At 32.6% G+C, this 12489-nt stretch overlaps 1 protein-coding gene across 1 annotated transcript; it reads left to right on the forward strand.

Moving 5' to 3' along the window:
* Positions 1-8987: 8987 nt before the first annotated feature.
* On the forward strand, positions 8988-12489 carry LOC107857253 (stemmadenine O-acetyltransferase). The gene is given in 4 exon segments (XM_016702181.2): positions 8988-9313; positions 9316-9488; positions 10515-11052; positions 11981-12489. Coding segments are annotated over 4 exon segments (1320 nt in total). The 5' UTR covers positions 8988-9042; the 3' UTR covers positions 12319-12489.

The following is a 12489-nucleotide window of genomic DNA, read 5'->3' on the forward strand; positions in this document are numbered from 1 at the left end:
CTATATACACTCCAATATACACTATATACACTCCAATATACAATATATATTTTTAAAAAAATATATAAACAATTACACATATATACGTACCATTCAATATATAATTATATATGACTATACGTACTACTTTAAATAAAATATATGCTATAATAGTATAATATATATATATACACTACAATATATATATATATATATATATATATATACTAATTTATAAAACATATACACATGTATACTTTAAAGATATACGTCTATAGAAGATATATACACATATATACGCACTTTTCAATATATATGTACTACTTTAAAAAAAGTATATACTACAATATATATATACTAATTTATAAAACATAAAGTAATGTATACGTTAAATATACACGTCTATAGAAGATCTATTCACATATATACACTCTATTCTATGTATACGCACCATTCAATGTATATATACTACTACTTATAATATATACTACATTATATACATTACAATATATATAGATATACTTATATACTAATTTATAAAATATATCTTTTTTTTTTTAAAAATTTTTCGGGCCAGGTCGGGCCGGTTAACCGGCGGGCCTGCCGGGTTAGCCGGGCCTATTTTAACAAAATAATCAGCCCAGGACCCAAAATCCTAAAGTCCTAGGGCTTACCGGGACGGGTCAAGCCGGGCCGGGTTAGGTACTAGGATCGGCCCGGCCCACTTGACATCCCTAGGTTACAATATCTTAAAGGATAAACTTAAAAAGTTGTAAAAGAGTTCTAAATGGATATTATTACTATTGTTATTGTTATTGTTATTGTTATTGTTATTGTTGTTGTTGTTGTTATTATTATTATTATTATTATTATTATTATATAAATAATATTTTGTTCTAAACAATTAACATTCAAATGAAGAAGATAAAAACGTGTATTTTATATCATTTATATTTTAAAAGTAACACGTTTTGGATAGTAAAAGTCTATTGAACTTTTCAATTATGGATTTCTAATTTTAGAATAATGAAATTTATTTTTTCTTTTAAGAAAGGGATAATGTATTTCAAATTCAAAATTTTAAAATTTGTTAGAATCTTAGAAAGATAAGATTCTATAATATCATGATTATCTTATAGTTTAGATATTTTGAATGTGCAAAAAAAATATATTTGAAATTAATGATACCAATTAGGAGTTTTCTATAATAAAAACAAATAAAATAAAAGATTTATTTTAAGTTAATAATATATATTCTAAAATATTAGTATCAACTCAACTGATTTTAACCTTTCCATTGTTTTACCCTTTTGGTTCTCTTTTATCATTTTAAAATCTATCTAGGGTTTCGATGTCAGTGTGAGTGTGAGCTCTATTAATAAGTGGCTCAGATCTCTTCCGCCTGGTTCGTCTTTTATTTGTTCACTAGAAGACGTCGAAAACGATCTAGAAATTATTAAGATGTCCCAATTGGCCATTGACAAATACAATTCTGACAAGGTAAGCTTATGTCCGTACGTATATCCTCATTCAATTGTTTGTGATTGATTGAGATATTCAATTCAGGGTCGAGATTACAAATTTGTGAAAATTCTGAAAGCCAACCAATGGATTCTAGGAGTGATATTGTATTATATCACATTCGTTGCCTAATATAATAATAATTTTGACACCCTTCAAGCACAGGTATGGGAGAAACCGGGAGGAGAAAAATATGAGGTGGACTTTTGCAGGCTTAAAGGTAACTTACCTTAGCTAGCCTGTTACTACTTATATTATATATATATACCTTTGGTTTTTGAGGGTATCCACTCGCAGTATGGACTGCGGACACTTTACCATCCCATAACCCACTTTGTGGGAATACGCTTGGTATGTTGTTGTGGGGATTTAGTGTCGAACCATACATGTCTATAGTGACGAGTGTATTGTCATAAAGTCATGCATCCTTCAAGTGTTCCAATACGCAATTCGGGTATTAGGTAGTCTCGAGATTATTTATCCCACTGTTTGTACCATAGTGATGTATATAAGTTATCCCGAGATAGCTAATCATGACATAAATAATCCCTTCTACCTTAGCTAGCCTGTTACTACTTATATTATATATATATATAACTTGGGTTTTTGAGGGTATCTACTCGCAGGCGAGTATGGACTGCTTAACTTTACCATCCCAGAACCCACTTTGTGGGAATTCACTGGTTATGTTGTTGCGGGGATATGGTGTCCAACCATTCATGTCATTTGGAAAGGGGTGGGTGGGTGGACCGACTTCATCTTCCAAATTCCTCACGGCAACCAAACGACCTCTTGATGGATTTATTTGCTTTGGTCTTATCTGAACACACAACAATATTTCAAAATTCTCTAGTCTAGTCCACAATTTTGGAATAACTTAGCCAATTTTTTGCCTTTTTCTTTTGCTATAGAGGCTTTGACATGCTTGAAAATTCAGGTCCATGTGCATACAAGTCTTTGGTGTGTGTAGTTGAACATCAATTCTTCAATTGTTATGCATGACTCTGTTATTTGTGATTGTTTTTTCACATCAAATAATGTTATACGTAAAAAAAAAAAAAAAAATTATATTGCTAATATGGTTTGTCTTGAACTCTGTTAGAAATAGTGTCTATCCACCTCCCAAGTTAGAGGCAAGGTTTGCGTACGCTTGTGTTTTGCGAAAGAAAGGTCTGTATTTTCTGGTTCAATGTTTCTTGCTATGTTCACAGGTTGGAACATATAATCCCCCGCAGTTTTGATGATTGGAGTGGTAGATGGCTCTTTTTGCTATGTTGAGGTTGGAATTGTCAAGTTCTTTTGTTATATACGGACAAGTAATTATGAGAAAAATGATGTTTTGAATTTGTTTTGTGTCAACCCTACTTTGGTTTTGATCTTTGTTATACTTAGATGGCAAGTGATGAGATATCTTCTGATTCTTGTTAAGACCACTTTTGTCTACTTGTGTTATTACTAAGACAAGGGAACAAGTATTGGTGACGTTGTCTTTTAGTCTCGTACTTATTCTGAGAATATAATGATGTTATTTGTGTTACAAGCTAACACTGGAGATAGATAGTGTTGTGATGTTATGATTCTTGTTATGTTTGATGATGAATACCTTGGGTTGTTTCGCTTCTATCTATGGTAGGGTAGTATTTTGTTTTAATTTAGGATTAATACATAAACTGCCCTCTGAGATTGCACCCATTTCAATTGTGGTTTCAAGATTCTACATTCTCTTGTTCATGATTGTACGAGACATCCTTTGGTAGTAGAAGATTCTTTTTGATGTTGCATGAAAGATGAATAAGTTATAGGGTGATTTCTTTCTCAGTGTCCAAGTCACGATGGATAGAGTTATCTAGTTTCGATACTTATAGTGATGGTGTATGGAAGGTAACTCGTGAAATAATTGATGCATTCAAACTATACACTTGACACCGTTAGTCTATGTAAACTTGTGTTTTGTTGAATCAAGAATGTAATGGTATTTATATCTTTTCAACTGCTTTTGAAGTATATGATTCTCCTTAATCTTGAACTTCTTTTCGTACGCCATTGCCTCCGAATCTCCCAGCATCTGTTTCGAGCTGTTGTTTGTTACAACTAACTTGTTTAGGAGTGTTTTAGAAACTCTTGAGTTTGATGTAGCTTGATGGATTTATTTGTCTCATTCTTATCGCAACACACACAACATTTCAAAATGCTCTATTGGAAATAATATTATGTCGTCGTTTTGTATAAAAAAAATTCTATTCCCTTGTGATTGTGAACTTGTGTTTCGCGAGAGAAAATTCTGTATTTTCTGGTTCAATGTTTCTTGCTATATTCAAGTTGGAACTGTCAAATTCTTTTGTTATATGGAGACAAGTAATGAAGAGAAAAATGATGCTTTTAACTTGTTTCGCGTCAACCCTACTCTGGTTTTCTTTGTTATACTTATTTTTTTTCTAATATTTTGCAGGTGATGAGATACCTCCTGATTACGATACTAACAAATACGGACTCAAATATAATCCCCGCACTTATGATGATTGAAATGGTAGATGGCTTTTTTGCAATGTTGAGGTTGAAACTGTCAAATTCTTTTGTTATATATATAGACAAGTAATGATGAGAAAAGTGATGTTTTAGATTCTTTGTTCAAGTCACGATGGACAGAGTTATCTGATTCTGATACTTATATTGATGGTGTACAGAAGATAACTCGTGAAATTAATTGATGCATTCGAACTATACACTTGACACCTTTAAGTCTATATAAACTTGTGTTTTGTTGAATCAAGAATGTACAGATATGTATTATATCTTTTCAATTTCTTTTGAAGTTTAGGATGCTTTTCAATTTGGAAGTGATCAATATGTATATAAGAAGTTCAATTCTTCACGTATATATATTTTGATAAATCTTATATATTTTTTTTTTTTCCAATTCTAGCTAACCATAAACTTTCAAGAAAAAAGACAGTCTTTGCTCTAAAGCCGTGACTAAGTGCATATTGGCTTGTGTAAAAAAATAAATTTATATATATATGTATTGCCGAGAGCACAGCCCAAGCGTGACGCTTTCCTTTTCACAATAGTACGATTTTCTCCTATTTGTCTAGCTCTTTCGATGATCACTATAGCATTTTAGACCACCTCTCTTTATTAGCTTACCCCCCCCCCCCCCCCCCCCCCCACAACAAATCAGTACCAAGCACAACGGAGTCCGTGTTCGTGTAACAACAATCATCTCAAGAGATGTAAGGGTAAGATGTATCTTAGTGTACGCAGTTATAGCTGCCGATGTCTGGACCACCGCGTTCTTTGTGTTGGACCATTTCCCGAAGGTCGAGTTTATACTGACATGGTAGGAAGCGAGGTTGATATATATATATATATATATATACTAGTTTAGGTGTACGCGTCTTGCGCGTGTATCATGAGTTCAAACATTACAGTAAATAGGATGATTGTTTAAATACTAAAGATGAATATAATAATTAAATTTAATAACTTTTGAGTATATAAAGATGGAGAATTTATTTATTAAACCTAATCTCTACCAAAAATATTTTTAAAAGTCGATCGATATTCATTTACCATCAATAAATTGCAACAAAATAATAAAATGATAGAAACATCAAAATCATACAATTAAATCTAATTTTTACACACAAAAATTTTCTCAAAGTCTTTCGACACTCATCTACCACCTGTAAACAATAAAAAATAGTATGATAATAGAGATACAAAAATAATACAACCAAACCTAACCTTTACATAAAAAAAAATCCTTAAAGCCAACCAACATTTATCCATCATCTGTAAACTACAACAAAATAATACGATAAAGTGATATCAAAATAATACAATTAAACTTAAATTTTACACACAAAAATTTCTCAAAGCTGATCGAGATTCATCTACGAACTATAAACTACCACAAAATAACAAACTAATAGAGATATTACGATAATACAATTTAACCAAACCTTTACCTAAAAAAAAATTTCAAACCCGACCCACATTTATATAGCATCTGTAAATTAAAATAAAACAATTAGACAATAAAGATATCAAAACAATACAATTAAACTTAATCTTTACACAAGAAATTCTTCAAAGCTAACCAACATTCATCCACTACCTGTAAACTATAAAAATATATATAATAGTGATCACAAAGCTTTGATTTTGATCCAACTAATTCTTATCTGAGCGAAAATTTTGACCCTAAAGAATGATTTTGAATGAAAAGAAAGAAGATATATATATATATATATATATATATATATATATATATAAACAAATATTGAATTCTATTATGCAAGTTGAGGGTTAGAAAATCAAGCATCCATCAATCTAGACATGCAATCCAATCAAGTTAGATGAGCATCAATCATGGTCTCCCAATATGCAAATCAGTTTGTTCTCTAGTTTAACATACATCTCAATATTTATAAAAGTATTTCTAATAGAATCCTATTTTAGGTGTATTTTTCTAATTGAACCATAAAAAGGAAAAAATTAATTAATTCTCCTATCATATATTTTAGAAGTCCCATATATTTATATTTTAGAAGTCCCATATATTTTAGGAAGTATAGTTAATGCAATAAAAATTATTAAATAATAAATAAAAAATAGTGAAAAGACTGTTTTATCTAAAGAAGAGTCTTTTAACGAAGGGTAAAAAGTTCAAATCACTTTTCTAAGAGTCTTCACACTTTAAATATATATATATAGTTAATTTATTTGATTTCCCCTAAAAATCAACAAATGAGGGTATAATTCTTTTTCTTTAGCTATGATACATATCTACAATGTGTTAGTTAAACAGTTCAACTTAAAAGATATCATCTAGACATCTCTAAATATTAATGTCAGATGTCCATGAGATATAATAAAATAAAAATTAAATTTGGATTTTCTTTTTAATTATTAAATTTTACCTTGTTAGCATGGTGTTAAATGTAAAACGATCTTACCTCAACATACAACGCTACTAGTAGTTCTTCTTCTTTTTCAAAAATAAATAAGTAAATATATATATATATATACTTTAATTTTATTATAGAATAGCTTCAAAATTATCTAAGAAGAAAATGAAAAAGGAAATTCACTATTAGAAATTGTTTGGACTTTAAAATTTTGGGGGTCTAGGGCAAAAACTAGTTTTCTTTAAAATTCCATCTAATTCTTCTTATTATTGTCATCTAACAAAAATATGATTTAAGGTAACGTTGTTTAACTTTATTTGTAAATCTCCACTTTATATTGAAAAAGAATTGCTATAAATTTCTATTTTGAATCTACTTTGTATATAGTATAATAAAGTTGTGGTAGATTTACATTGTAATTTTCATTTTTAGTCATTAATATTAGCGGAATTGCTAATTTTAAAAATTAAAATTTATTGAGTTAATTTGTAAATAATGAAGTGCTCAAGACCATACTCAAGAGTCCATTTTTTTAAAATTGAAATTGGATGTTTAATTCATTGCTATATATAGTTTTTTGTGATATTTCTATCAATTGTAATTTTTGCCATAAAATGTAGCCAAATAAATAGCTATAAATTTATTTTAATGAAACTTTTGTTTAAATAGTTGTCAACAATAAGTGTCCAACAAAACCCATCACACAATTGTCCTCTCAATGCTTTAACGTTCACAATAAATACAGTCTAAAATTTAAACTGACTCACGATATTTCAAACTCAATTCACATACCACTTTGATGAGCAAATAGCCCAACAATAATAACAACGGTAGTTGCAGTAACGGTCGAATCATTTGCAATTCACCACGAAGTCTTCAGAATAAACAAACATAAGCACCTAATTAATCTACTCAGCCTAAGTTTCAATTAATTAAATTAAGATTTTGAATTTGAGTTTTCAAAATGAAATTTTCCTTTGACAAAAAGCATTTTATCCTCAAAATAAAATTTTCTAACATGAATTTAAAATAGTCGAATCCTAAAACAAATAGATACCTTGAAATAATAAAAATAAAAAAGTGGTAGCACATTTATAGTAATTGCAAGTGGTCCGTAAATGAGACTTTTCGGTGGCTATAATTTTTGTAAATATTTTTTGAGTTATTAAATAGTAATTGTTATTTTTAGTAAAAACAGATACTGTATTTCATATATAATACATGTTATTTTCGAAAATTAAGACATAATTATTTATTTATTTTCATCTTTATCCTTAATTACAAATATGGAGAAATATTAAGTGTTAAACAAAGATAAATAATAAATAAAGATAATTTAGTTAAATTAGTCTTTAGTTAATTTTTTTCTTGAACAACATGCAAACCAAAAATGTTAAATGTATTTAGGTAAAAAGGGTATATACTTAAAAGAGAGTTTTAATTAAAACTTTTTCCATCCAATGAATGAAATATGAATTGCCACAAAAGATTGGTCACCAACCTCCCTACCTTGTATTAAAAATATAGGCACTCTTTTACCGTGTGCAGACATATATGCTATTTTACGTCTAAACTCGACGCAAATTAGTTATAATTATATATATAAAAAAATAGTATGGAATTTTAAAAAACATCTTTAAAATCAAGAAGATGGTTAAGTGCAGGGGCAGAGCCAGTTCTTTGCGGGGGTTCATCCGAACCTCCTTCGACGAAAAAATATATCATTTATAGATGATTAAAATTATCTTTATGTATCTACAGTAGGTGTTGAATCTCCTTCGACTAGATTTTCTTCAAATATTGGACCCCTGAGTTGCAATTCTGATTTCGCCTTTGGCTGAACGCTTTGATTTTCAGGCGGAACCCTAACATTTTGAACGTCGATATGTATGTTCGAACCTCCTGAGTACCTGGCCACGACCCCTAATTAAATTCTGGGTCCGCCGCCATCTTTTTACGGCTTCAACATTAACTTAGCCAACGAACACCTCATCGTACATCTCAATATATCCTTAAAAAGGCCACACAATATACTAGGATTATTATAACAACATTTAATAAAAAAATATGAATGTTAAAGTTCTCTCCAAAGAATGATAAAAAAAACTTACCATGTGCAAACATATATGCTATTTTAAGGTGCAAGTTCGACATAATTATATTTTAAAAAATGGATAAAAGTTGGTATAAGATTTTAAAAGTCACTCTTAAAATCAAGAAAATATCTGAGTGCTTTGGTTTTCAGGCTGAACCTTAAAATTTTGGACGTTAATATCAGTGGCGGAGTTAGAATTTTAACTAAGGGGGTTCAAAATCGAATGAAGCAAACGAACTAGCCGAAAGGGGTTCAACGCAACTATATATATACATAAAAATAATTCTAATTATGTCTAAATAGTATAATTTACCGTCAAAGAGAGTTCGGATATGAAATCCCAAGCCATAAAGTGGCTCCGCCCTTGATCAATATGTATGTCTGAACCTCCGACCCCTCATTAAATCCTGGGTCCACCACCGTCACTTTATGGCTCCAACATTAACTTAGCCAACAAACACCTCATCGTACATCTTAATATATCCTTAAAAAGGCCACAATATACTAGGATTATTATAACAACATTTGATAAAAAATATGAATGTTAAAGTTCTCTCCAAAGAATGTATCAAACCTTCTATACCAACTCCTCAACACTTGAGGAACTACAAACTATCCTTCTTAGATCAATGTTCTCCATGTTCATACATCCCAATCATTCTCTTTTACAATGTCAACCACCACCACCACGACGTTCTGAAGAAATCTCTGTCTGAAACTCTGAGTTATTACTACCCTCTTGGTGGTAGATTGAAAGATGTAAACTCCATTGAGTGTAATGATGAGGGAATTCTATACATGGAAGCCCAAGAAACTTTGATCTCTCAAAGTTTCTTGAAAATCCTAATATTTCATTCCTTAACAAGTTTCTTCCATGCAAAGGCAATTGCTTAGAGCCAAGTTGTAATCAACTTCTTCTTGCTATCCAAACCACCACATTTTTATGTGGGGGAATTGCCATTGGAGTTTGCATGCTTCATAAGGTTTTAATTTCCTCTATCTTTATATATATACACATACACACACTCACATACATACATACATACATACATACATACATGTATATAGACAGACAGACAGAAAGATAGATAGATAGATAAATAGATAGATAGATAGATAGATAGATAGATAGATAGACAGAAAGATAGTTACTATTCTCACCGTTCTGATTTATAGATATCGTTTGAGTATGCACAAAGTTTAAGAAAGAAAGGTGTAATCACAAATAAATCTTTGAAGGCATCTGTGCGGCCAAAAATCATTTCATTTAGAGGAAAGGAAGAATTTTAAAGTTAAATTATTTTTAGTTATAAAAGGTAGGTAACATTCTTTTTCGAACATTATTAAGAGAGTGTACTAGTTTGTATAGTAGTACTACTCCCTCCGGTCCATTTTACTTGTCGTCCTTACTGAATAATGATGGTCCAAAATAGTTGTCATTTCAAAAAATCAAGATATAACTAATTTTTTTGTTTTTTGGCCATATCCACCTTAAGTTGTCATACCAGCAGGGGCAGAGTTGCATTTGCTCCAGGGGCTTATTCGAATCCCCTTCGACCAAAAATTATTCTGTTTTAAACTATTTTACATGGTTGAAAATATTTTTTATGCATATATAATAGATGTTAACCTCCTTCGACTAGTTCGTATATTTACTTACGAACCTCCTCAATGGAAATCCTGGCTCTGCCACTACATACTACACTTGTATATATAGTAGATGTTGAACCCCCTTCAGCTAGTTCGTGTGTGCACTTTCGAACCCCGTTAATGAAAATCTTGGCTCCGTGACTGCTTGGGTGTAGGCGCGGGGCGCAACAAATGACTGAAGAGATTTATGTATATTTCATGTATATATAGTAGATGTTGAACCCCCTTTAGCAAGTTCGTGTGTGCACTTTCGAACCCTCTTAATGAAAATCTTGGCTCGGCGAATGCTTGGGTGTAGGCACGGGGCGCAGCAAATGACTGAAGAGATTTATGTATATCTCATGTATATATAACTGCAGGTTGTAGATTTATCAGCAATGAGTGCTTTCTTGAAAACATGGGCCAAGCTAAGCCATGGTGAAGGTGACAAAGAACTACATCCAGATTTCACATCAGCAATGTCACTATTCCCTCCTATACAATCATTACCAACAAAGTTCATTAAAGATTTCGAAAACTTCTATTTCCAAGGTTCAAAGTCACCAATGAGAAGGTTCTTGTTTGATTCCAAAGCTATAAAAGCACTTAAAGCTAATACATCAAGTGAAAGTGTTCCTTTTCCATCTAAGATAGAAGCATTGACATCTTTCATATGCAAAAGGATTGCGGTAGCCTCTGTGTCCCTCGCGAATGGCGCTGCACCAAAGACTTTGATGATCACTCATGTAGCTAATCTAAGGCCTCGAATCGTGACATCTTTGCCTCAGAGAACTTTTGGGAACCTTCTATGGTTGGCATTTGCATTTTATGATCCTTTAGACGTTAGCATGGAGTTGCCTGATTTGGGAATGATGCTAAGGGAGGTGTTTGTTCAATTAAATCCTGAGAACATTAAAGGTATGTGTGTGTATATATAGTTGATTTTATGAATTTTAAGATGTTATTAGAGGGTGCTCTTGAAGAAGGGGAGCGTTGGAGTAACTGGTGAAGTTGTTGTCAGGATCGAGCTTTGGGAACAGCCTCTTGAAGAAATACAAGGTAAGGTTGCATGGACTATAGATCCCTCTGATCGGGTCCTTCCTCAATCCAGGCGTATTGCGGGAGTTTTAGTACTGCATTGGGCTAGTTGGTAGCTGGCCATTTTAGAGGGTGCGAGCACTGCTCTTGAAACAGGGGAGTGTTGGAGTTACTGGTAAAGTACGTTACCATACCATGCCATGTGTAACCGGGAGGTCAGAGGTTCAAATCTTGGAAACAGCCTCTTGCAGAAATGCAAGGTAAGGTTGCGTACAATAGATTCCTGTGATCAGGCACTCCCCCAAACCATGTGTATAGCAGGTGTTTTAGTGCACCGGACTAGTGACCTATTTTAGAGGGTGCTCTTGAAGAAGGGAAGCCTTGGAGTGACTAGTAAAGTTGTTGTCACATGACCAGGAGGTTACAGGTTCAAGCGTTGGGAACAGCCCCTTGCAGAAATGCAAGGTAAGGTTGTGTGTACAATAGATCCTGTGATCGTGCCCTTCCCCAAACCATGCATATAGCGGAAGCTTTAGTGCACCGGGCTAGCTGCCCATTTTAGAGCGAGGTTGTTCTTGAGAAAGGGGAAACTTTGAGTAACTGGTAAAGTTTCTTCCACGTGACCAGGAGGTCAGAGGTTCAATTCTTGGATACAGCCTCTTGCAGAAATGCAAGGTAAGGTTGCATGTACAATAGATCTCTATGATCGAACCCTTCCCCAAACCATGCGTACAGCGAGAGCTTTAGTGCACCGGGCTTATTGAAAACTACTGGTTGATCACGCACACTTTTATTTACTTGCTTACAGGTATAGATAGCGAGTGCGCGTTCGAATCACTCAACGATGTGCTTGAAAGTTTGTCAACAAATGAGAACATAAAGATTTTTAGATTCACAAGTTGGTGCAATATGGGACTATATAATGTTGATTTTGGATGGGGAAAGCCTGTATGGATTGCTCATATGGGTGATTTGCCTGATGCTCATGTGAGATCCAAGCAACAATTTGTGTTCCTAGAAAGTCCATGCCATGAAGGAATAGAGTTGTGGATTGCTTGTGATGATGAAGAGATTAGGGTTCTTGAAAAGGATTCAGAGTTTCTTACATATGCCAATCCAAATCCAAGTATCTGCATCAGCCCTTAACCAGAGGTCTCGGATTCGAGTCGCCGTCGCGCCTTTGTTAGGAAGGACTTCCCGATGCGAATTTAGATTTAGTCGGACTTCAATGTGGACACTTAATGTTTTCTTGTATTATTTCCATCAACTAGCTATAGTATGTCTAGCTTTCAAGAACGCAATAAATCAACTTGGCCA

The sequence above is a fragment of the Capsicum annuum genome, chromosome 8 (assembly GCF_002878395.1).
Source record: "Capsicum annuum cultivar UCD-10X-F1 chromosome 8, UCD10Xv1.1, whole genome shotgun sequence".
Lineage (NCBI taxonomy): Eukaryota > Viridiplantae > Streptophyta > Magnoliopsida > Solanales > Solanaceae > Capsicum > Capsicum annuum.